Raw genomic sequence first — 27629 nt, 5'->3', positions numbered from 1 at the left:
GCTCTTCTAAAATTATTGTTTTCTTCGAAATAAAGAAAAATTGAAAAACAGACAGACCACAAAATATAGATCATAGAGAATAAATGAGCTGAGATGGGAAAATTCAGGAAAAATAAAAGAGGAGAAAACTAGAACGAGGAAGAAAGAAAACAAATGGATTTACTGAAGCTTCCCTGTTCTCGTTACTATCTGATATCGAGACCATCCCTCTTATTATCTCCCTCTCTTCAGTCCACTTTGAGTTTTCGCTCTAATAAGCCGCTGTTTCTCTTGCGGAGGAGTCGAAGATTCAACACTCCTGTTCGCAGTATATCGTACCTCCCCACGATTTTTGCTTCTCTTCCCACTCTGGACCTCACAGAGGATAACGTCAGACAAGTCCTAATTGACGCGCGTTCCGAGGCAACGATCCTCAATCGAACTTTCATTTTGTTCTTCTCTTGCATTTTGCTTCTTAAAAAACAGAAAAGAAAACCAAAGAAGTATTGAAAACCCATTTGCTTAGTCAATTACGACTTATGAGCTTAATAGTTAAATTATATGTAATTGGTTCTGCGGTTTTGTTGCAGTTTGCACAGATTTTTGATGCTTCAGTTGGAATAACAGGTTGAATTCCTCAAAGTTGACTTGCTTGATTACTTAGTTTATTTATTTATGGATGATACAATGTAGTTTCCATGATATCTGAACCTGGGTACAGAAATGTTTTAGGACAAGCCGAGCTAGCTGAATTGGACGGTCCATTTGTTAAGATCAGTCTCAAAGGGCGGTTTTGGCATAAACGTTCCACTGTTTTGGACAGGCTTGGTAATTACCTGAAGCAGAGGATTCCTGTAAGATAATCCTCTCTCTTTGCCCTTGAAATGCTTTTTATTTCTTTTGAAGACCAGAACCCAGCAGGATGGGTCCAATCACCTAATAGAAATCTGAACCAAAAAATTCAAAATGATCACCCGATTATTGAATGTTCTAAGCTGAATTTTGGAACAGTCAATTCCGATGGTGCAACCCATTGAATAGGTGATCCCCATCCTCTAATTATCTAAATATTTGAAAAGTTGCTAGCTATGGATATGGCCCCAGACCCAAGCTTTTGCATTTGGATAATTTTTTCATAAGCAAAGGAAAAGGCACTATCATGATTGGTGGGAATGACGTGTTTCTCTTTTTACTGTTCAGGAAATTTTGGAAGTAGATATAGAAGATGAGAAACAACTAGATGACAGCCCAGAAAACTTTTGAGCTATTCGAGTTCTTCTCGGGTATTGTTTTTTGTTGTGCTTAACGCATTACCATTGCATTGTAATTCTGCACTGTTGTTGCCGTTGGATTTTGTAACCAAATTCTTGAAAAATATTTTAAAATTTATCCTCCAACTTCAATTAATCTCTTTTAAACCTGTTTCACTTAATATCACTACCATTTCCCTTTTTATTCATATATCCACTATGCTTCTATCTTGGTTTAATTTAGTCTGCAAAGCATACAGAGCTGAAAGAGTTACATTAAAAGTGTATCATTTCAAGGAGGCAATAACATATGGTTTTGTTGGATTCCATGCCTTGGAGATTATAACATTTTGGTTTAAGTAGGTTCTAATTAGAGAATGTGCCTTTTCTATGTTGTTCTTTTCCCAATGTTACTATAAAAGGGGCCATTACCTAGTCTTGCTCCCGGATATCTGGGATTTTGGGAGGGGTGGACTGGATACAGATCTAACATTTGGCATTTTTTTTAACAGAAAATGGCTGCTCTCAGATTCCTATGTTCTCACACCTGTCAGCTTGAGATTTTACCATTACATCAAGTAATGGCCCCTTTTCCCAATATTACCATGAACCTTAAAAAATTAGCCTATTTTTTCTTTATAAATGGGGTGCAATGTAACCCAAGAAACCTTGGAGGGTTACCTACTCTATTGAACATTTCTTGTTGACATCAAGAAACCAATTTCTGGATTCGCTTGTCAAAAAATACAAATCTCTTAGATTGCTGTATAGCCAATGGCCTCATGGCAACCAATAATTACATTGCCCTTCATCATTGGAAAATCAGCCTCTCATTCATCTAGAAGATTAGTCATAACTCAGATAATGAATGCTATTTTATAATTCATTGTGTAAATATAACGATAAATTGATAACAAGATTGAAGACTCATAACCCTAACAAAATATGCTAATCATTCAAAGGCACAGAAAATCCAGGGCAGCTAGAACCTGCAATTTATTCTACTCATGACCGTAGCCTGTCCTTTCATTGTTCTTGTAAATTAATTTCTTGATTCCATATCAGGCATCTATATATTAGTATTACATCCAGAAATTGATGTCCTTCCAGACTTCTTGTCTTTCTTGAGTAGAAAGGTTCAGCATTCTCCAACACAGGGTCCATGCTGAATATCATGCTACTAACCAAAACCTATGAATAAGATCAGTTATTTTTACAGCAAGGGTCATCAGACCTTCCTGTTAAATTGGTTTAAGTGGATAAAAGATGAGAATGAACTTTAGCAGAAATTTTGTGTGCCAAATTATGAACCAGAAGCCTGTAATTAAGGGCCGTTTGATAACAGATGAAGTGGCTGAACTGAAAAGCTTATTGCTTCATCTTTTAGTGAATATGATTTCTAGGAGGCTGGGGGCTCCTTAATGGCTCAAGCTGTAGTTTGATTGGTTACTATACTCTTGAATATTTTATTATTTAATTATTTTATCCACTAAGAAACAAGGCAATAAGTCCTTCAGTTCAGCAACTTCACTTGTTACCAAACAACCCCTAAGTAGGAGTTGTTGCTAAAGAGCTGAATTGTTCAACCATCATATCCATGGTATCCGATTGGACACTTGAACAGTGTTGGCAGCTCTTACATTCACAGTACTAATGAATTCCATGATTTCATGGTTAGGTTATTCTGTTGGTACAAAACTTGTCTTACAACTACTTAAACAAACGTGGCCCATTGGTTGCACTTCGGATCTCCTACCCACAAAAACTCTACCCATCCCTACCCACAAATTACTACAGCCATGCATTTGGAAGATCTCCCCATGCATAATAACATAGAAGTGTAGTAGATGTTCTCTATGTGTGGTTGTGATGTCATGTGGGGAAGTGTGGGTAGTGTTCTTGTGGGCAGGAAATCCGACCTCCATTGGGTGAGGGGATGGTCCGTATAAGGGTGCCATGCATTGTACTGAGTGTTAATAGGTTTTATGCAAAAAACTTGCTTTTGCAGACAAGTTGATTTTTTTTTCTTTTTTATTGCAAAAAAGACATGCACATTTACACTTAAACAGTTAAACCTGACTATAAATTTATATTTAACTGCATGTAAGATTTTTACATTTCAGAGAATTATTCTTGTACTCCATCCTACATTATGCAAAAAATACCAAAGGTTAGGTATGTATCCAGTCCACCCCTCTCAAGATCTTGGATGGTCAGGACCAATGTTGGGTAATGACCCTTCTATTCTTACTTCACCATAGCTAGAAATAAATTTTTGTAATTTTACACTGTACTGACCTAGAAATGGAATTATCCCACATTTGTTATATTTTATTATCTTTCCCCTTTTCTTTCCCTTCTTTGCTCTCTTACTTTGTTTTGTGACATTGGAGATTTGATGATTGAATCTGATGGATGAGAGATTGTTGGGTGATAGGAATCGATCAACACCCTTGAAGATTTATTCTATAAAGAAGGACTTACAACAGGTCCTGATATGGAATAGTGATGGTACATGGGATTTGGACTGAATTAAATACTGCAGAAGTCTTGATCTAATGAATTCTCATGTAGCTGACCAGATCAGGCTTACATGAAAACCCTAGTCTTTCTCGCTAATAGCTCTGATACCAACTTGAATAAAAGGAAGTAGATCTCTGTTCTACTGTAATTCAGGAAAGAAAAGAAAAGAAAAAAATAACTAGGCCTCAAAGAGAAGAAGAGAAGAGAAGAGAAGAGAGAAGAAAGGGGTTCGATTGATAAATCTGCTGCTCCATTAGTTCTATTATATAGAATATTCTCCTTACAAGAGTAGGAGTCACTCTAATCCTAACTAAAATAAAACTCAAACAAAAAAGATAAACATAAACTAGGACAAAAGGCCAGCCAACCCAACTAAAAGAGAATAAAGATAAATAAGTGTGGGTACACACAAATAAGTGTGGGTATGGAACCACACACAGGTATTCAGAGCTATTAACTATCTCTACACTCCCCCTCAAGTTGGGAGTAGATATTTGTCATGCCCAACTTGCATAAATCTGTCTCCAATTTGATTTTTGTGACTGCTTTAGTTAAGAGATCAGCTAACTGCATGTTTGAGGCAATGTAAGGAAGGCACACTTCTTGAGATGCAACTGGCTCTCGGATAAAATGTCTATTCACCTCGATATGCTTAGTCTTGTCATACTGTATTGGGTTGTGGGCAATATAAATTGTAGCTTGATTATCGCAATGCAGCATTAGAGGCTTCTCATAATCAATTTTCAGCTCATTAAGCGAGGATTTTAACCATAATACTTCTACAACACCATTGGCGCAACAACATTTTGTTTCTTGCTTCTCCAGGAAACAAGGTTCCCCCCCCCACACCCTAATGCACAGTATCTAGAGGTAGACCTCCTATCATCAACACATCCAGCCCAATCCGCATCTGTATATACTTCTATTTTCATGTGACCACTATTTTTGAAGAGTATGCCTCTCCCTGGGCATCTTTTCAAGTAAGCAAGTATCCTTTCCATTGCAAGGAGGTGAGTGGTCCTAGGAGAATGCATGTACTGACTAACAACACTGACAACATAAGAAATATCTGGCCAAGTTAGGCCCAACTAGCATTTGATACATAGCTTTGTCCTCAAGAGGTTCTCCATTTTCTGCACTTATTTTATGATTCAGCTCAATGGGTGTATTGGCAGGCTTTACTCCTAACTTTCCAGTTTCCTCCAATAAGTCAAGAACATATTTTCTCTGAGATAAAAATGCCATGCTTAGATTGAGCTACCTCAATTTCTAGGAAATAACACAATTCCCCTAAGTCCTTCACTTCAAATTCCTTTTGAAGGTGTTGTTTAAGTAAGTCAATCTCACCAGTATCACTCCCTGTTATCACAATGTCATCTACATAGATAGCAAGTAAGGTCAGGGCAGAGTTTGTTCTCTTAAAGAAGAGAGTGTGATCTGACTGAGCCTGTGTGTAACCAAATTTGTCTAAAGCTTGTCTAAACTTGTCAAACCAAGCTCTTGGAGATTGTTTCAGCCTATATAAAACCTTTTTCAGTAGGAAAACTTTCCTTCCAGCTTCTGTATTGTAAAAACCAGGAGGTAACTCCATGTACACTTCTTGCAAGTCTCCGTTGAGAAAAGCATTCTTAATATCCATCTGAAATAATGGCCATGAGAAGTTTGCACCAATGGATAGTAGGACTTTGATAGTGTTCATCTTTGCAACTGGTGCAAAGGTTTCCATATAGTCTATGCCATAAGTTTGTGTGAATCCCTTTGCAACCAATTTGGCCTTATACCTTTCTACAGAGCCATTAACATTATATTTCACAGTAAATACCCATTTGCATCCAACAGGTTTCTTCCCCTCAAGCTGGTTAACTAGTTCCCATGTATTGTTCTTAACAAGAGCATCCATTTCTGTTTTCATTGCTTCGTTCCACTCAGGTATCAATAGGGCTTCTTGCACTGTTTTGGGTATAGGAATAGTATCAATAGATGCCAGATAAAATCTATAGGATTCTGAGAGACAATCATAGGAAAGGAACTTGGAGATGCAATGGGCAGTGGATGAGGTACAACGACGCTTCCCTTTAAGAATTGCAATTGGAAGATCAAGATCTAAAGGAGGAGGCTGAGGATCAACAGTGTCAGCCAAAGTATCTATAGTGTCAGGCAAAGTATCTACAATTGTTGTCTCAATAGTGGGAGCAATGGTAGTATCTAGATCTGGGGCTGTTGAAGATGTTGGGATCAGCCTGGATTGCTGTTGGGGACGGGAATCAACCTACCTCTACCTCTGTGTATGATATACTCTCAACTCCCTGCACTTTTGACAACCCTCTTCACAACACTCTCCCTCAGTAACTGGAACAGGTAACGGGACTCTTGGGGCTGAAACCGAAATCCCTTCTTTATTGCTCTCCCCCTAAGGAGAAACCCTATGATAATAGGGTATATCCTCAAAAAAGGTGGCATCCATCAACACAAAACATTTACCTGAGGCAGGCTCATAACAATAATACCCCTTTTGATTTTGTGCATTCCCAAGAAAAAGGCATTTAGTAGTTTTCGGATCAACTTCAAGGACATATTTACATTGAGAAATGAAGATACCATCTTTAGATCTAGAAACTTCAATGCCCAAAAAATACCGAAGATCTCCCAAATCCTTGATCTCAAATTCAGAGTTGAGAAATCTTTTTAGTTTACTAACCTGTTGAGTGTCATTACCCGTGACCACAATATCATCAACATAAACTATCAAGAAGGTCACCAGAGAGCCATTTCTCTTCAAGAACAGGGTATGATAAGATTGAGTTTGTGTGTAACCAAAGGAGACAAGAGCAGCCCTGAACCTCTCAAACCAAGCCCGAGGAGATTGTTTGAGACCATAAATAGATTTCTGCAGTTTACACACCTTGCCTTGCATTTCCTTCCCATACACCCCTGGAGGCAAAGACATATAGACCTCTTCATGTAGGTCTCAATTCAAGAAGGCATTTTTAACATCAAACTGGTGTAGGGGCCAATCAAAAGTAGTGGCTAGAGATAACAAAACCCGGACTGAGGTTATCTTAGCTACAGGAGCAAATGTCTCAAAATAGTCAATACCATACATTTGAGTGTAGCCTTTAGCAACCAGCCTAGCCTTAAACCTCTCAATAGATCCATCAGAATGATATTTAATGGTAAACACCTATTTACAATCCACTGGTTCCTTCCCTTCAGGCAAGTCAACAATATCCCAAGTATGGTTCTTATGCAAAGCATCCAGTTCAGCCATCATAGCATCCCTCCATTCAAGTTTAGATAAGGCTTCCGGTACGGACCTGGGTATCACATGGGAAGAAACAAAAGCAATAAAAGAGTAGTAGGAAGGAGAGAGAAGGCTGTAAGACAGGTGTTTGGAGATACAATGGGTTGTACACTTCCGCTTGCCCTTGCAGAGAGCAATAGGAAGGTCAAGGTCTGGGAAACAACCTACCCATGTTTGAATCTGTGCCTTTGGTACCACCTTTGGAGAACAGGATGAGGAGGAATTATAGGAGAATGAGGTGGAGGAGGAGGAATAGGAATATCGGAGGTAGGTCAAGTGGGAGAAGTAGACACCTCATGAGAGGACTCAAGAGGAATGGGAAGAGGAACAACTGGAGACATAGCAAAGGGCTTTTCAGATTTCTCCCCCTCAGGAGAAATACTAAAGAAAGGAGTTAACTCAGCAAATGTGACATCCCGAGATACAAAGCGGGTGCCACTAACTGGATCAAAACAGTAATATCCTTTCTGTGTGGAAGCATATCCCAAAAAAACACATTTACGAGCCTTAGGTTCAAACTTGTGCCTTTGATGGTTGTGAACATGCACAGCCACATGTCTCCCCAAAATTTTTGAAGTTAAGAACCCAGGAGGGTATACGGTTGATCAAAAAGGTGGCAGTAAGAAGATCTCTCCAAAATTTTATAGGAACATGGGATGCAAAGAGGAGGGATCTGGCAACTTCAACCACATGTCTGTTCTTCCTTTCCGCCACTCCGTTCTGTTGTGGAGTGTAGGAACAATAACTTTGATCAATAACCCCAAAAGTTTCAAGATAGGCAGAGAGGGTTTTCCCAAAATACTCCTTAGCATTATCAGAACGGAATATTTTGATCCGAGTGTTAAACTGGGTGAGGATCAGTTCATGAAATTTTTGCACAATAGCTGGTACTTCATCCCTGGATTTCATGAGATAAATCCAAGTGTAACAAGAGTAGTCATCAATAAAAAGGATAAAGTACCTGTAACCCCCCATAGTTGGCAAAGGATAGCCCCCACACGTCAGAGTGAACAATATGAAAAGGAGAAAGAGATCTTTTATTGCTTATTGAATAAGAATGTCTACAATGCTTTGCCAGTTCACACGACTCGCAATGAAGACTCGATAAAGACACTCCCTTAAACATATCTGGAAACAAATGACTCAAAGCAGAAAATGACAAATGACCAAACCGAAAGTGACATAACAAGACTTTGTCAACAGACTCTAGCAAAACTGACTCTAAGGCAACAACATGAGGTGGTCCAAAAGCTTTATCTGGTGTGTCCAGCAAGTATATTCCGTTTGCCTCATGGCCACTCCCAATCATCCTCTGAGATTGCAGGTCTTGAAAAACACAATGAGTGGGAAAAAAGGTTATGCTACAATTCATGGATTTAGTTAAGCTACTAACAGATAAAAGGTTTGTATTAAGTTTAGGGACATAAAGGACAGAGGATAAATAAAGGATGTCAGAGGTCTTTATATCCCCTTTACCAGAGATGGGAGCAAGAGACCCATCAACAAGGGATATTTTCTCTTTACCAGAGAGAAGGTGGTTTGAGCAGAAGAGATTAGACAGGTTGGTCATATGGTCTGATGCACCGGAATAAAAAATCCAAGTGATTTTATGATTACCTGAAACTGAAGCATGATTTGTAGAAGCACGAATACCTGAGTGAGCAAATGTAGGTGAAGATGATGTGTTGCTGGAAGAGTGAGATGAAGAAACAGTAGCTTCCAAGTGATTTAGCAGCCTCCCATACTTTTCAAAATCCGCCTTCATTGCTGCTAACTGCTCAATGGTTGATTTTTCTTCACTCTCCTTATTTCCTCCTTCAGGTACTGTATCAACATTAGCTGTCTTAGGCTTTCCTACCTGATTGCCCTTCTTAGAGCTGTTGTTATTCTTAAACCTATCAGGATGAAGCTTCCAGCAAGTGTCCTTTGTATGCGTCGGTTTCTTGCAATATTCACATATCTGTTCCTTTTTCTCAGTAGGACCCTTTGGCTTTATTCCAACATGTGCAAAGTATTTTGTAGGTGGACTCTACAACTGAACATGCCGCCTACTCTCCTCACTGCTTATCATAGCGTATGCCTGGGAAAGAGTAACCTCATTTTTGGCCAGGATATTTTGCCTAATGATGTCAAACTCAGGGTTGAGTCTAGTGAGAAATTCAAACACCCTATTTCTCTCCACCAACTTCCTATACATTTCAGCATCATTCTTACTCTCCCATACAACTGTCTCCAATACATCAATTTCTTGCCATAGGGATTTCAGTATAGAGTAGTAGATTGCTACACTCTTCTCCCCCTGTCTTAGGTTCTTCACGTCACTTTTCAACTTATAGACTCTGGCTACATTCAACTTCTGTCAATAGGTCTTAGTAACACTGTCCCATATCTCCTTAGCCGAAGACATCCAGAGATAATGTTGACTTATATGAGGTTGCATAGAATTGACCAACCATCTTATGACAGTATAGTTCTCCTGCATCCATTTCTCAAATTCAGGGTCTGTCTCTTCGGGTTTCACTTTACTACCTGTGAGATACCTGAGTTTTCCTCTACTACAGACATAAATTCTTATAGACTGTGCCCAAGTAAGATAATTCGTTCCATCTAGCTTGATTGTGGTCACACAAGTCAAAACGGAATCTATCGAGCCAAGGCCGGAAACCGGCACTTGCTTGAACTCACTTCCGTATGGCTCCATTAATCAAATGAAAATCAAAGAACCAGAAAATTTGTCTATATAAACTTACTTGAAGTCAAACCAGAACCCAGATGCTTGAAAACTAGGGTTTTACTCCGCCCAACTGTTGGGGAGGAGGAGAGAAGATGCAGCCGCTCCTACCAGAGCTTCCCAGTCTCTTCCAAACTTGAACCGCCCTCCTTTAAGAGTCAAAAGACACCTCCCAAGCACAGAGTGCCACACCCAAAGCTTCACCTTTACCTGTACCTTCGAAAATCTCTAGTCGGCTAGGGTTTTGGGCAGTAACAGAACAACACAACTTCTTAGCAATATCCAACCAGATTTAAATTCTCCAAACTCTCTACCAACTAGGCCAGAGATCCTCTGAACTATAGAGAACCTATCTCTCCATACACTCTCTTAATCTAAGGGTGTATGGGAAAAGAGGAAGAAGAAAAAAGGAAGAAAGAGACCTGCTCTGATACCAAGATGTAAATCAGTCCTCAAAAAATAGGTGTAAATTTGAAAATTAGAGTGAAAAGGAAGAAAAGTAAGAGCAGCAGTACAAGAGAAGAAGATGGCGAAAAGAGGAGGAAGAAGAAGAAAGGTTCGAATAATCTTCCCTTTCTTCTCTAATCCTTTTTATTAAGAATTAATGTTAAAGTAATTACAAGTATGCCCTTAAGTGGGCGGCCAGCTAGGCAGTAACATAAAGAGATCAACAAAAAAAGAAATAACAGGCCCATTAAGAGAGGCCCATTAGCTAACAAGAAAAGGAAAAGATATTACAAGAGAAGATACTAGGACCCATTCGGCCCAGTCTCTTTACACTCTGTTATTAATTAAAAATTTCTTGCTGATCAAGAAAAAAAAAAGATAATGGTAAAGATGAAGGATCTGTTAATCTTAGAGGACGACAAAGAGCTGCAAACTGCACAAGGGTACCACCTGTACAAGCTAATCGAACCCGAAATACCCATCAAGGGATTGATCAAGAAGCATCACTCATAAATCTATTTGATGAGATTATGGAACAAGCTGAACATGATGGTAATGCAAATGATATAACCAAGAAGGTAAAGGTGGATATTTTTTATTTCAATGGAGATTTAGACCCTCATTCTTTTTCAGATTGAGGAATATTTTGACTGGTATGACATGATTGATGATCGGAGGATTGGATTTGCACGTATGAAGCTTGGTGGTCATGCTAAAGTATGGTGGAGAAGCATAGAGCGACAATTGGAGAATAGAGGTGATGGTCTTATTTCTACATGGCCAGAAATGAAGAAACATTTGAGAGACAAGTACCTCCCAATGGATTAACAAGATGAGTTATATGAGGAATTGACTAACCTCAAGCAAGGCACGCTATTTGTAGTTGAATACATGCGTAAATTTGATGAATTATCTATTAGATGTGATACTACTGAAAGTGAGAGGAAAACGTTGGCTCGATTCAAGAATGGACTATGGGCTGAAATTAAGAAAGAGATGGTAACTGCTCAAGTCTTTGACTTAGAGGATGCCTACCAAGTTGCTGTCAAAATTGAGGAAGAGTTTAAAGCAAACAAATACAAGGCAATTTGTATCACAAACTGGGGAGTATGCAGCTTGTAAGCAAGCGGATGGGGGATAGACTTCTAAGCCAGCATATTCTAATGCCAGCTCTAATAAGCCTAGTGAGTCTAAACCTTATCAAGGGGCTGACTATAAGAGTATGAATTGTTAGTGGTGTTACTCAGAAAAAACAGCTTAATACTAGTTGTTTTAGATGTGAAGGAAAGGGCCATATGGATTACCAATATCCTACCAAAAGGCTTAATATCATTCATGAAGATGGAATTGAAGCGATAGGTGACCCAGGTGATGATTTAGCTGAAGAAGAGGATTATTCCTTCACTGATGATGATGCTTTAGATGAAGACAGCAACTGTGTTGGTGTAGTTCGGCGTATTCTTACATCCCCAAATGAAGAAATCAAGGAAGATTGGCTTCGTACAACAATATTTCAAACTATAGTAAAGAGTGGAGACAAGTATTGTAAGTTCATCGTAGATGGTGGAAGTAGTATGAATGTGATTTCTGAAGTCACTGTGGATTGACTAAAGTTGACACCACAACCATACAAGATTGCTTGGGTTGATAAGACAACAATTCCAGTAACTAAATGGGCCCTTGTGACTATTTCTTATGGTAGTTATTCTGATTTTATTTGGTGTGACGTTGTTCATATGAATGTTACACACATATTGCTTGGAAGGCCTTAGTTGTACGATAGGGATATCTACCATTGTGCAAGGGAGAACACCTATCACTTCCTATTTAATGGGAAGCAAGTTATTATGAAGCCAATGTCACTAGAAGTTATTAAAAGGCATGCCAGATGGCCCAAACCACCTCATAAGGAGACTACAGCCCAAGGGCCCGTTGCTGAATCTAAGAAAAAACCATTGCATTTGCTCTCCAAAAAAGAGTTTGAAGTAGAAAGCAAGGAGACAGGAGTTGAAGTGGTCCCAAGTGTTGGATTAGTTTTCAAATTTGGCACCAGAAGAGCTACCTAATGAGTTGCCGCCCATGAGAGACATCCAACATGCTATTGACTTGCAGCCAAGATCACAATTGTCCAACTTACCAGCCTATCGTATGAATCCTATAGAGCAAGCTGAACTTAAATGATAAGTTGATGACCTCCTAAAGAAAGGTTTTATTAGAGAAAGCCTTAGTCCATGTGCTATTCCAGCTCTTCTCACTCCAAAGAAAGATGGTTCTTGGCGTATGTGCGTTGATAGTAGAGAAATCAACAAGATTACTATCAAGTATAGGTTCCCAATTCCTAGGCTTGATGGCATGCTTGACATGATGATTGGAGCGACCATTTTTGCTAAGATTCATCTAAGGAGTGGCTATCATCAAATATGGATTAGGCTTGGTGATGAGTGGAGTAGAAAGCTTGCTGAATTAAAAAATATGAAATAAAAGGAGTTTTTTGAAGAAAGAAGGAAGAAAGAAGGAGAAGAAGAAAAGAAGAGAAGTTGAAAAGAAAGGAGAGCAATAATCTGGCCGCCCCCCTTCACTTATTATTTATATTAAAAATAATAGTGCAGTACAAAGACAACTATGCCCTTATAGGGCGGCAAGACATAAAACAGAATATATAAGACACAAAAACATAATAAAATTTGGACTCACATAACTACTGTGGTCCCCACCTCCTATCTAACAACTAACATAAAACATCTACTCATAAAAAACATCATAAAACTGATTAATCTTCAACACTCCCCCTCAAGTTGGGAGTAAATGTCACACATTCCCAACTTGTGTAGATCATGTTCAAGCTTGTTCTTTGCCACCCCTTTAGTGAGAACATCAGCCAGTTGCAACTCTGAAGAGACATAAGGCAAACAGACTTCTCCGGTTGTTACCCTTTCTCTTATAGTGTCTATCAACTTCAATGTGTTTTGTCCTATCATGCTGAATTGGATTGTGAGCAATATTGATTGCAGCTTGATTGTCACAGTATAACCAAGGTTCAAAGTATCGATACGATACGACGGTACTTAGAAACGGCCGAAACTTTATTTTTTTTAGTTTTTTTTTCACATTTTGTTTTTTTGGAAAGCTTTTAACATGCTTTTTATTATTAAAAAAAATTGGGGGTCCGAAACACTTGGAAACAGGCATATCGTATCGATACTTTGAACCATGTGTATAACATCATAGGTTCCTTTGCTTTCACCCCAATCTTACTCAAAAGAGATCTAACCCAAAGAATTTCTGAGACACCATGAGCCATGAATCTATACTCAGCCTCTGCATTTGACCTTGCCACATCTATGTGCTTCTTACTCTTCTAGGAGATCAAGTTTCCACCTACAAAGGTATACACTCCTGATGTAGACCTCCTGTCATCTAAGCATCCTACCCATTCTGCATCTGTATAGGAATCTAGCTTCATATTCTCATGATTTGAGAAAAGAATGCCTCTGCCAGGGTGCTTTTTCAGATATGCAAGTATCCTCTCAATAGCTTCCCGGTGCTAAACCTGAGGTGCATGCATGTACTGACTCACAACATTGACAACATAAGAAATATCTTGTCGTGTCATACACAAATACAGCAATCGGCCCACCATTCTTTGATATCTCCCTACATCCTTTACCAGTTCACCATCCACACCTTAACTCTGTGATTTGGATCAATAGGAGTGTCTGTTGGTTTGGTCCCTAGCTTCCCAGTCTCTCGCAATAGGTCAAGTACATACTTCCTCTGTGAAATAAAGATCCCATGCTTGGATCTTGCAACTTCAATCCCCAAGAAATATTTGAGCTCACCAAGATCTTTGATCTCAAATTCTTGCTGCAATGATTTTTTGAGATCATCAATCTCCTCCAGATCATTTCCTGTCATCACTATATTATCCACATACACAATCAGAATTGACACCAGAGCATCTCTCCTCTTCACAAAGAGAATGTGATCAGACTGTGTTTGTGTGTATCCAAAACGGATGATTGCCCCTCTGAACCTGTCAAACCAAGCCCTAGGTGACTGTTTCAGTCCATACAGAGATTTTTTGAATCTGCACACCTTTCCCTTACCAACATTCTCATAAGAGCCTGCTAGAATGTCCATATATACCTCCTCCTGTAAATCACCATTGAGGAAGGCATTTTTGACATCAAGCTGGAACAAAGGCCATGAATAGGTGGTTGCTAGAGATAAAAGGATACGAACTGAACTCATCTTAACTACTGGTGCAAAGGTTTCCAGATAATCAACACCGTAGGTCTGAGTATACCCTTTTGCTACCAACCCTGCCTTGTACCTCTCTATCTTGCCATTAGCCCTATACTTCACTGTGAATACCCATCTACATCCGACTGTCTCCTTGTCTGGGGGAGATCAACTATTTCCCAAGTTTGGTTTTTAACCAAAGCATCCATCTCATCTTGCATGGCTGTTTTCCACTCAGGTTTAGAGAGAGCCTCAGTAACATTCCTGGGTATAGACATAGAATCCAGGGAAGAAAGAAAAGCACGGTAGGAGGGTGATAAGGCACTGTAGGAAAGATGGTGTGAAATCCAATGGGTTGTACACTCTCTTCCCCTTACGAAGTGTAATGGGAAGATCAAGGTCGGTGGAATCAGCTGCAACAATGGTGATAGGGACAGGAACATTATCATCAGAAAACATAACAGGCTCAAGCTCAAGAGGAATACTTGGAACTGTATTTGCCGAATCTGGAGTTTCGGAAGGACTGATAGAGCGCGGTGTGGGTTGAGGATGTGTGGAGTCAACCATCATCTGCCGGTGTTGATATTTTTATGAGGTTACCCGTAGTGGCTCAGGTAATGGAACTGGAGGTGTAGGTGCTGTCTGAACTGATGGAGGTGCTAGTTGAACTGATGAAGGTGTTGGCTGAACTGATGAAGGAACCAAAGAAACAGGAAGAGGAACAGATTGTGAGTTCTCCTCCACAAAACTCTCCCCTTGAGGAGAACCACTCAAGAAGAAGAAGGTGGATCCAAAGAAGGTAACATCCATTGTGACAAATCTGCTCCTCGACATTGGATCATAACAGCAATACCCCTTTTGGTTCTGAGCATACCCAAGAAAAACACATTTTTTGGCCTCAGGATCCAATTTCTTGCGATGAGGGCCAAGAATGTGAACAAAGGAAACACACCCAAAAACCCTCAGAGGTATATGAAATATCTCCCCATCTGGAAAAAGTAGACTAAATGACACCTTAAACCCCAAGGTCCGTGAAGGAAGACGATTAATCAAATGCACGGCTATAAGAACTGCATCTCCCTAAAACTACACAAGAATTGAAGCACACACCATAAGTCTCCTTGCCACCTCCACAATGTGTCTGTTTTTTCTCTCAGTAACTCCATTCTGTTGTGGTGTATATGCATAACTACTCTGATGAATTACCCCATGTTCTAGGAAATACGTGGTCAAGTCCTTCTCAAAGTACTCTCTGGCATTATCTGATATAAAATCCTTAGTTCTCACTCCAAATTGTGTGAGAACCATCTGGTGGAATTGTAGTACGAAGTTAGGAACCTCATCACGTGATCTCATCAAATATATCCAAGAATATTGTGTATAACCATCCACAAACAATAGAAAGTACCGGAATCCTCCCATGGAAGGGATATGGCCCCTATACATCAGTGTGAACAATATTAAAAAGAAAAAGTACTTTTATTACTTGGTTTAAAAGACTATCTACAATGCTTTCCTAACTGACAACTCTCACACTCCAAAGTAGATAACTGAACAGACTCAAACAACTTTGGTAAAAGACATTTCAAAGAACTAAAAGAAAGGTGTCCCAAGCGATTGTGCCAGTATAATTTGGTTCACAGACTCTGACCCACTACTACTGCTGCTGCTAACATGATGGCCCTGATGTCTCGGAATCTCATCCAGAAGGTAGACTCCATTCACCTCACGGCCACTCCAATCATCTTCTTTGACTCCAGATCCTGCAAAACACAATTACCAGGAAGAAAGGTCACAGAACAATTCAAATTCTTCGTCAAAGAACTAACAGACAGTAGGTTGGTATGAAGTCTAGGAACATGTAAAACAGAAGACAGAGTTATATCATTGGTCACTCTAACTGTCCCTTTCCCAGCAATGGGAATATGTGAACCATCTGCTGTAGAGATTCTATCTCTACCAGAACACAACTGATAGGAACTGAAAAGGTAGAGGCATTAGTCATGTGCTCAGATGCTCCTGAGTCTATAATCCAGGGAGGTCCCTCCTTACCTGAAGTGGATGCAAGATTTGCAGTTGCATATGAACTACCTATATGTGCAAAGGAAGAGATGTAGCTGGCTCCTGCATTCTACTGTCCATCTAGAAGGTTAGTGCTAGGTGAATCTTTCTTACTCATAAGCTGTTCAAACCTCTCCAATTCTGTCCTCACTGCTGCTATTGCATTGGATTCCCAATCCGTTTGGGAAAGAGGGACCAAAGAGTCTCCTATAGTGGCTACATTTGCATTTCCTTTCTTGTTCCTTATCTGAGCAGGCATAAGATTTGGATGAAGGTTCCAGCAAGTGTCCCTGGTATGCTTTGGTTTCTTGCAATAATCACACACCAAGTCCTTCTTATCTTCCCTTCTAATCTCACTACTCCCCTTGTCTCCATTCGGCTTAGGTTTTGTTATACCAACCATAGCCGACTGGTCAATCCCAGGCTGTATCAGCATTACATTCCTCCTACTCTCCTCTCTAGAGACAAAGGCATAGGCTCGAAAGAGTGTCACACCCTCCCTAGAAAGAATATGTTGCCTAGCAATGTCGAATTTAGGGTTCAGCCCTGCCAAGAACTCAAAAACCCTATTCCTCTCTACCAGTCTGTGATAGGTTGCTGCATCATTTACACTTTCCCATACCACAATTTCTAAGTGATCTATTTCCTTCCATAGGGTATTCAGCATGGTGAAATACACAGTAAGAGGTTTTTCTCCTTGTTTCATACTTATCACCTGATTCCTTAACTGATAGGCTCTGGCTTAATTTTGTTTCTAAGAGTAGGTTTTAGTCACTCCATCCCAAATCTCCTTAGCAATATTAGCCCATAGAAAAATTTTTGCAATATGAGGTAACATAGAATTACACAGCCAGGACATTACCATGTAATTCTCTTGCACCCATCAGGAAGAGTCTGTAGTAATGATCCCAGACCCAAAAATATCACTACTACCTCCAACACCCAGTCCCACAGTACTAGTAGATTTCATCTCGGTATTCCAACTCTCATCTTACTTGAGACAGTTCAACAGTAACAAAAAATAGATTGGAAACCTTCCAAAAACAATTTAATATCACACACACAGAAACAAACCCTTCCGAAAGAAGAAAACCCTAGTTGGAGAGAAATCTCTCTCCTCCCCACGCCTCCCAACAGAGAGAAGAGTGAATCGATCACTCCAGGAGGCTCAGAAAAATCCAAAAACCAAACTGCACTCTTCAGGAAATCAAAAGAAAGCTAACAATACCTGGCCGCCCAAGATCATATAAAAAACAAAGAGTCCAACTTTTCCAGGACTCTTCCCCGTACTCTAGTTCTTCTTGATTTTGATGCCAAACAGTTATCACCTTCCTGATGACTGGATCCCACAAAAAAATCCAAGAACTGGGCAATCTACAGCAGATCGATCAGCCCTTTATTACTTCATGCAGTCGGCTGATCTAAGGCTGTATGAGAATGCTTCTAGAAACCCTAGCCGCTGCTCTGATACCAAGTAGAAAGCTTGCTGAATTAAAAAATATGAAATAAAAGGAGTTTCTTGAAGAAAGAAGGAAGAAAGAAGGAGAAGAAGAGAAGAAGAGAAGTTGAAAAGAAAGGAGATGCAATGAAAAGAGGTGAATTTAATTGGACCAAGGCAGCAATAAAGGCATTTGAGACTATCAAGAGGAAAATGACAAAGGCACCTAGTTTACAACTTCCTGACTTTTCTAAAGTCTTTGAAGTGGCATGTGATGCATCTAGTGTAGGAATTGGAGGGTTCTCATTAGAGGTGTAAATTGGGTCGTGCCGCCCGCGACCCGGCACGACCCGACACAATGGCACGCAGGCCATGCTAGGCCTGGGGTTCCAGGTCCACAGGCCTAGGGGTGAACATTATTTGGTTAAAATCGAAATACCGAACCGAAAATTTCGGTTTTCAGATTTAGAATTCGGTTAACCGGAAAAACCAAAATAACTAAAATTTATTATATAGTATGTAATATATAATATATAATATATAACATTTAATATATAATATGTTATATATAATGTATTTTGATGAAATTCAATTTCATAATATATATTATAGGTTATAATATATAATATTATATATTAACTAAATTCGGTTTTTAACCAAAATAACTGAAAACCGAACCGAAAATTTCAGTTCGGTTATTTCGGTTTTATTGTAATTCGGTTTTGGTTCGGTTTTCATTTTCTTTATTTTGGTTTTAAAAAATTTGGTTTATTTGGTTTGGTTTTTAACCAAATAAATCGTATGTTCACCCCTACACGGGCCGGCACAACACGACACAACTATGTGTGTCATTCCACTCATGGCCCGTGAGCTCGTAGAAGGCAGCGCTTGGCCCGCCCGGTGAACTAGCCGTATCCCCCAACGGCTATAAACAACTATATAGGGTGGTATTTATGTATTTTGGTTTTGAGAGGAAAAAGAATGACACAAATGCCCCCCAACAGCTATATAACAGCTAGTTTGGGGGGCATTTTGGGTAAAGTGATAAAAACTTTATAATGACCAAAATACCCCTCCAAACAACTAAAACGACTAGTTTTAGGGTATTTTCAGCAATTGATTTATTTTGAATTCCTATAAATAGCCCTATCCTCCACCATTCTCATACCAATTCAACAATTCTCTTAATCTCTTCTCTAGTTCTCATACTCTCTCGTCTCAATCTCCCAATCTCTCATACATTCTCTGATTCTCCAATTCTCAACTTTATTGAAGTTTCAACAAGAAGGCTTGCGCAACAACTCAAGTATCTCAAGTTAGCAATTCGGGAGGCTTGGACTCTTGGAGTTGAAAGGCTTCAATTTGTAACTATATTGTATTTTTTATATTTTATTAATTTATCCCATTTTCTGATTTTCATATTTCATTCATCCAACCATTGTATGCTTTGTATCATTCAAATTTAAATGAAATAAAATTCCTATTTTTCTTTCAATTTGTTATTCACTTTGAGTCTGTCTCTTTGATTTCTTATTTGGTTAAGTATTTTTTTCATTTCTTTGTTAGATTTCTTATTTTTTTAAATAGTTCCCAAAGGAAAGTTAAATATTTTAGTTTTACTTAGCAAAGAAATAAAAAAATAAAAAATGTCAAAAAAAAACAATTGGCCCAATTTGGCCCACGCCCAAGGCCCGGCTTGTGGCCCAACCTGGCACGACCCCCCAAATTATCCCTAGGGAGGGCGGTACAGCGCAGGACGACCATCTAGCTGGCACAGCACGGCCCGCAGGCCCGTTTTACACCTCTAGTTCTCATGCAAGAAAGCCATCCCATTGCATTTCATAGTGAGAAACTAAATGAAGCCAAGCAGAAATATTCCACTTACGACAAGGAGTTATATGCAATAGTGCAAGTTCTACGACATTAGTGACATTACTTAATATCCAAGGAGTTTGTGCTCTATTCAGATCATGAAGCTTTAAAGTACTTGAATTCCCAAAAGAAACTAAACTATAGGCATGGGAAGTGGGTTTCATTCCTACAAGAATATACCTTTGTTCTTAAGCACCAAGCTAGAATGAGAGTAAAGTGGCAGATGCGCTAAGTCGGATGGCTTACATACTTCATTCCATGAATGTCCAAGTCATTGGTTTTGATCAACTAAAGCAAGACTATATTGGTTGTAAGGATTTTAGCATCATCTATATTGACTTACAAGCTGAGAAGCAAGGTGAGTATCCTTCCTTTTTACTGCATAATGGTTATCTGTTTTATGATACCTGCCTATGCCTACCAAATACCACTTTATGGGACTTTGTTATTTGGGAGTTACATGCTGGAGGTGTAGTAGGTAATTTTGGTAGAGATAAGACCATTGCTATGGTAGAAGATAGGTTTTATTGGCCTAGTTTTAAGAATGATGTTGCTCGTATAATAAAGCAACGTGGGACATGCCAACTTTCCAAAGGATGAAAGCAGAACACTGGGCTATATACACCCCTATCTATTCCTCATGAACCATGGCAAGATCTATTCATGGATTTTGTCCTTGGATTGCCCAAGACTGCTAGGGGTCACGATACAATCTATGTTGTGGTGGATCGTTTCTCCAAGATGGCTCATTTCTTACCTTGCAACAAAACACACGATGCTTCACATATTGCTACTATGGTAGAAGATAGGTTTTATTGGCCTAGTTTGAAGAATGATGTTGCTCGTATAATAAAGCAATGCAGGACATGCCAACTTGCCAAAGGATGGAAGCAGAACACTGGGCTATATACACCCCTACCTATTCCTCATGAACCATGGCAATATCTATTCGTGGATTTTGTCCTTGGATTGCCCAAGACTGTTAGGGGTCACGATACAATCTATGTTGTGGTGGATCATTTCTCCAAGATGGCTCATTTCTTACCTTGCAACAAAACACATGATGCTTCACATATTGCTACTATATTTTTCAAAGAAGTGGTTCAACTTCATGGAGTACCTTCTACTATTGTATTAGATTGGAACACCTAGTTTATGAGTTATTTTTGGAAGACACTTTGAAAATTTCTCAATACTCAGCTGAAATTCTCTACATCATTTCACCCCCAAACAGGTGGTCAGACTGAGGTAGTAAATAGAAGTTTGAGAGATCTTTTACGGTGTCTAGTTGGTGATCACACTTCTAGATGGGATCTAGTGCTTCCAATAGCTGAGTTTGCTTATAATAGCTCAGTAAATAGATCCACAGAAAGAAGTCCATTTGAAGTGGTGACTGGTATTCAGCTTGAGTGGCTCATTGACTTGGTTACCTTACTTACCACCAGATACACGTACTAGCATTGAAGCAGAAGCATTTGCTAGGCACATAAGAGAGATACATGATGATGTTAAGAGAAAAATTGCATTGAGCAATGATTTATACAAGTTTAGAGCTGATATTCATTGACAGTTGGCAAATTATCAAGAGAGAGACATGGTTATGGTACGTATATGGCCAGAATGTCTTCCTAAAGATGTGTACAAGAAGTTCCACTCAAAGAGTGTCGGTCCTTACAAAATCATCAAGAAGATAAGTTCTAATGCCTATGTTCTAGAGTTGCCAGATGACATGGGAATTAGTCCTATCTTCAATGTTGAGGACTTGACTCCTTACCATGGACATGTGGATTCTTTTAAGACTCCTATACCTAAATTGCCAGCTATTGCAGATCCAAATGGCATTTCAGTGGATGTATTAGATGAGGAAATAATATCTACTGCTACAGGAGGGTATCAGAAATTCCTTGTCAAGTGGAAAGGCAAGCCTATGTCTGAGAGTTCTTGGATCACTGCTGAAGACTTTCATCGTCTCAACCCAGATCTTTATGAAAGGTACCATGCTTTTAACTCGCTGGGGTCGAGTCCTGTCAAGCCAGGGAGAGATGATAGGAATCGATCAGCACCCTTGAAGACTTATTCTAGAAAGAAGGCCTTACAACAGGTCCTAATATGGCATAGTGATGGTACTTGGGATTTGGACTGAATTGAACACCAAGGGTATTTTTGTCATTTTGCAATTTTCTGTGGGGTCCAATGATAGGGTTTAATTTGTCTAGTTATAGTTTGTTTATATTTAAAATTTCAGAGTCATTGCATTAAGTAGGATTAGAGTTATTGAGTCTTCTTTGAATTGAAATAGGATATAACAGCTTAGTTTGAGTCCCACTAGGATTATTGAGTCTAACAGTTTGACTCCTATGACTATTATGAGTCCAACAGTTTGAGTCCTAGGATTATTATGAGTTTAGAGTCTATCAATATGTATGGACGTTTTGCACAAAGGCAATGAATTATATTGAGTTTTCTTCAGCTTATGCTAGTTATGGTGAGTGATCCCCATGCCTTAGAGTGATTCTACGCACCCTGTGAGTGACTCCAGGTATTTTCTCTCTTCTTTCTCTCCCTATTTTCTCTCTTATTCCTTCAAGAAGCCATTACAGCCATCAACAACCATAAAATTCTTATCCAAGAAGACCATTCAACATTCTCTAAGGACTAAAACTGATCTGGTCCTACATTGTTGGGTTGTTGAACTTGTTTATTGACTAAAATTATTGGTTCTGATGTTTGTTTATCTAGTTTGTTGTTTGCCACTATGTATAGTATTTGGTGTATGCAAATGATTAAAACTCTTTTCTTGGGTAGAGGGTTGAGGGTTTGAGTGAATGGATGCAAAGATGTTATTCTGGATTGTGAATCTTTGTTATTTGGAGTTCTTTTGCTCATCTAAAGTGCATTGGAATTTGGATTCCACAATGGAAACGTATGTACTTTAGAGGGACCATATTTTGAGTTCAACATAGAAAAACTAGCAACACAACTAAAAGCACTTGTGAGTTCCATGTCTTATTGTCAATTGCAAGAATATGCTGTGATGATGGACGCAACTGACAGCACTTGAGAGTTCCATGGTTTGGCTTGGGAGTTGGGACTTGATGGCCCAATGACATGCCTGCACCATGATTATTAGTCATTTCTATTATTTTTCTTACTTAAATCATGCTATATGAATGACTTAGATAAATTTCTTAGGCCTTAAAAGTTAGATGATCAGGTTTCATTTTCTTACTAATAGATGCTATTCAAGTCTGAGAGCGGCCACTTTGTGCAAAAAGGAAAAAAATTGCCAAAGTTTAGGAATGTATCCAGTCTGCCCCTCCCATGACTGACCCAAGATAGCTGGGACCAACATTGGGTAATGGCCTTTTTAGATGCCATTCAAGAATTAAAGTGAGTTGTTCTGTCGTCTAAAGAAAATTTTGCATTTTTGGTATTTTAGTTCTTTTGAGGACTCTCTGGGTTTCCCTGGATTATAACCCTATGAGAGGTTTTTCAATGGCTTTCCCTTAAGGTTGAATTGCAATATAAGTAATTCTACATCCTCTTCCGGTTTATAGAAGAAGTGAACGTTTTTTTTACTGTACTGACAGAAGGGGAAAAAGGGTTATTACCCCAATGATGGTTCCAACTATCTGGGTCTTGGGAGGGATATTACAGTTTTTATTTTTTAGTTATTATCAGATAAGCTGAGAGGAAGTTTTAAGTAAATTTCCTATGTTTATATATACATGCAAGTTTGCAACACCTTTAAAACAGAGTCAACAAGTTAAATAAAATTCATATTATTAAGCAGGGCATTTTCAGACTTTCTTGTAGGTAAAATGGATTTGCTACAATCTTTTAAGAATCTTGAAAAGTTTTTTCTTCAATAATTAATGAAAAAAATATTTGCAAAGAGACAAATTGCTTATATATGTAATGAAAACCAGCAATGTGACCCATTAAGTTCTGTGATCCCATATTTGTGATGGAAGCCAAAACCTCATTAAACCTCACTTGTTAGGAAAATGCCCATAGATTTTATAAAGCTGTGGAAATAGCTTTATAAACCTCACTTAGAAACAACCTCTTTGTATGTGCAGGAGTAAGGCTGTGTACATCTGTCTCTCCCCAAAATAATGCGGTAAGTTCATAAATAGGTGTCTGTATACTGTAAAAATGTTTGTTTTGAGTTGACCTCTCCTGTGGAAAATGTACCTCAAGAATTGTATCTGGGTGCCATAACAGGGTGTTGAAATATGAAATTTATTTTTTGGGGTAGGATGTGAGGAAAGATAGTGAAGGCCATCTGCATGGAATCTGCCTTTTTTATTTGTTCAAACCAGTGGCTTAAACTTCTCTTGCTGATGATGAGTCCTTCATGCAGTTCTCACCAGGATATATCCTAGGTTGACAATTAATGTGGTCTGATAATTATAACCATCTGAATTGTGTTTTTGGTTACTTTATCCAGACAATAATAGGAAACAGTCTATTGGTTGTTTTTCAACTATCATCCGATTATCAGGTCCAATATTGATCTGTATCTGATCAAAATAGGCCCAGTGTCTATTATGGATTCTTAGATGTAGAGGGAGGTTTTTCAACTTTGAGGATTCAATATTTCTAAGATTTTCTCATACTAGATGGCAATTCAATAGTCAACTTCATTTTTCCAGAGAAGAACAGTCAACTTATCAGAGGAAAATAGGTATTAACAAAAGTACAAAACCATGAAAATATTTATTACTCTAATTGTGATAATTAATTTAGTTTTTCTGGTAACACATTATTATTAAATTATTGTCACCTATAGACTATTAATCTGAATATTTAGAGGAAAATCCATATTTGTTTGGAGAGAAAGTGAGGTCCAATACTGAGGTTATGGCAGTGAAGTGTGGGTTGAAGCTGGCTATCTCCTGTGGAATCAGACTGCCTTAGTTTGATCAAGAGTGCAAAAGCTGGGAAAGTTGATGTTTGTGCTGAAGCTTGCTTTCTTTCTAGAGATATTGCAGAATTGGTGAAGAACCTTACCTTACAGTGTCTTTCTTTTACATTAGAAGATCAAGCAATGGTGTTGCTCATGCGTTGGCTCGAAGAGGTCTTTCAGATTAGGGTGTTTTTGTCAATGTATGCCCTGATTGGTTAGAGCCATTGGTGCGAGCTGATTTGTCTTGGTTTGTGGTTGTTTAGTTTCTTTGAGTTTCCCTGTTTTGGGTTCTGGTTTCTGCCTCTGTTATCTCGGTCTTTCGTTTAGTTCTGTTACTTTTGTTGTTTTTTGTTGAAGGCTTGATTTTCCTTTGTATCCTTTCCATGGCTATGGCCACCTTAATGGAAAGTTTTATTTGCTTCCAAAATAAAAAAGACTGGCTGAAAACTGGGTTATATCTATTCTAAGAAGATAAAATTCTCAGAATGTATTCAGGTAAGAGAAAGATCATTTTTGTTTGTTTGTAATATTATGGTAAAAATTAGACAATTACCACTCACCAGTCACCACTATGACAACACTTTTACTAATACCGTAATACGAAGGCCGTTACTAAAATGGGCAAGGTTGATGCTTTATCTTTTTGTTTTCAGCTAGCTTGATGGTAGTTTAATGTCAATGCAATTTTGGAAGACATACTGGCCTAGCAATGGAAAATCAATTTTCCAACATTTACCATATGGTAACCAAACAACAGAGGGGAAAACTATTCTATTTCTCTTTCCTTCCTTTCCCTTTTTCTTTTCAGTCTCATTGTTTTTCAAACCAAAGACTGACCAAACGATGAATAAGGAGTATTTATAACGTAGTGAGAAAAAAAAGAAGACTCCTTAGAAATTCTTTCCCCAGTAACGAGGACTTTTAACAATGAAGAGGGAAGGTGCTGGTAGCTACAGACCGCTGGGCTCAAATATCTTATTACGTATGTTAACTGAGAATATTAGGACCTGCAGTTGGGTGTACATCACATAAGAAACTAGCTATTAGCCCCAAACATATCTCTTATATAAATACATTAGTGGGGACCCGTGCGATGCACGGGCTTATTTTAGTAAAATTGAAGCAAAAAGAGCTAGCCTTCACAATAACGGATCCAACCCTAATCACATTTTATGCTTACAGGCAAGACGAAATTGGAATTTTTAAAATAAAGAAATTTTGACAATTGTATTTTCAGATATCATATCTTTTCCATATCATACTCGAACTCAAGAAAAAAAATCTAATTTTAATTATTGCTTTAATTAAATTCATTCTCTTTCCTCTCATTATGTCCTATATTTAATGTATCAACTCCCATTTTAAATACAACCATACATGAGCATTGTAGATTTTTCTTGACTAGAATATCCCTATTTATGAATTTGGTTCCTCTCTATGTGCAAACTTCAGCTGCCTACTATCAGTAGGAATTTGTAGGTCTGTCAATGAGTCGGGTTTGGGTCAGGTCCAGTTAGAATTGGAATCGACCTGACATGAAATATTGAGGAGGTGAAACCAAACTGGACCCGATAGGATCTGTAATTTTTAGACCCAGAACCGAACCGATCAATTATTGAAACAATCGAGTCTGAATTGGTTCGAAACTGGTCAAGATCCAGCACTGACCTGTCAGTTCCAGTTCCTGGAACCAGAACCAGCCCAATCGTTTCAGATCCATTGGGTCCGTCTTTTCAGACCCGACCCATTGACAGCCTTAGGAATTTGCTGTCCAAAATGCGTAGCATGATGCCACGTCATATCATTAAAGGTGGCCCTGTGTTCCGTTAAATTACTTTTAGATTTTTTAAGGAACCATAATTTTGAGGGGAAAAGCCTCCATTTTGTTCTCGTCTATATCTTCCACCCACTCATCTCACTTTCCTCTCTTTCCCTTCCGTAGAGAAAGCACGCATGTTTTGCATTTCAGATTCTATTTGGAATAGATGGAATCAATTCATCTCGTGGATTAAGTTGTACATGTTGGATTTTAATCTCATTAGAGATTAAATCCAATGGGGTTTGATTGATCAATTACATAAAAAATACATTTGCACACATGTCTTGAAAATAGTTTTTTCTCTTACTAAAACTAGCTTTTAACTTGTCCCACATTAGAAAATTACAAGACTTGTTTTGAATTTTTAAATAATAGCTTATTTACACTCCTTAGAAATAAAGAGGAGAGTATAGAGGCTTACTACCATGCATGTGTGTACATGGCACAATGAGGCGCAGTTTTCTCGCACCAAGAGGGCAGAGCAAAGTCATTGAGAAGAACACCACAATGATCCTGAGAGGGCAGATTTTCTAGAGTATAGGTGATTCGAGAAGAAAATCTGTTGACAACAACAAAGGAACTTTCTTGTAGTGTTTGGTAATGAGGAAGATGAAGGACACCCAGAAACCTTCTCAATTTTCCTTCTCATTCTTCTCTATATCTCTTGTCTCTCACTTTTCCTATTTGCAGAGAAGTTCCTCAACCTCCCTCTTTGGTTTGGTCAAGCATCGGATAAGAAAGAACCTGAACCAACGTGGAGTTTCTATTACAAAACCAAAAAGCAAAATATAATTTTAACGGAGATTATTAACTAAACTTTTTGTCTCGTTAGTTCAAAATCTCATGAGCAATGTGGCATATGGCATATTGTGACGGTTCAGCACAGGCTTAGCCTTGCTTACGCTTGGCAGGCTTAGCCTTGCCTACGCTTGGTAGGCTTACGTTAGGGACATGCCCGTCATTTTCGCCTGTAAGATTTTTAGGAGAACTGATGTCATCTTTAGGCAAACCACCAAAAGCTTAACGTACTCTTTGAGGAGGGGTGGTCAACCTC

At 38.7% G+C, this 27629-nt stretch overlaps 2 protein-coding genes across 5 annotated transcripts; both read left to right on the top strand.

The window, feature by feature from the left end:
- Positions 1–25254, top strand: LOC104594327 (uncharacterized). Of its 4 annotated transcripts, XR_016080574.1 has the most exons (6): positions 1–402; positions 570–606; positions 712–833; positions 1180–1262; positions 23927–23967; positions 24718–25254. XR_016080574.1 is itself a non-coding variant. In XM_010254571.3 (5 exons), the coding sequence occupies exons 1-4, from the start codon at positions 154–156 to the stop codon at positions 1240–1242; spliced, it is 471 nt and encodes a 156-aa protein (XP_010252873.1). In that variant the 5' UTR covers positions 1–153; the 3' UTR covers positions 1243–1262; positions 24718–25253. The 4 variants fall into 4 exon arrangements, 3 of the variants coding, with proteins under 3 accessions (XP_010252873.1, XP_088751235.1, XP_010252872.1); XM_010254571.3 differs by lacking the exon at positions 23927–23967 and having other exon boundaries at positions 24718–25253; XM_088895109.1 differs by lacking the exon at positions 24718–25254 and having other exon boundaries at positions 23927–24711.
- LOC148803339 (uncharacterized) lies at positions 21439–21987 on the top strand. Its single transcript, XM_088895169.1, has one exon. It carries the CDS (start codon positions 21439–21441, stop codon positions 21985–21987), a length of 549 nt encoding a protein of 182 aa, XP_088751295.1.
- Positions 25255–27629: the final 2375 nt, after the last annotated feature.

Source organism: Nelumbo nucifera, chromosome 1 (assembly GCF_055504915.1).
Source record: "Nelumbo nucifera cultivar China Antique chromosome 1, China Antique-T2T, whole genome shotgun sequence".
Lineage (NCBI taxonomy): Eukaryota > Viridiplantae > Streptophyta > Magnoliopsida > Proteales > Nelumbonaceae > Nelumbo > Nelumbo nucifera.
This window is presented reverse-complemented; position numbering and strand designations above follow the sequence as displayed.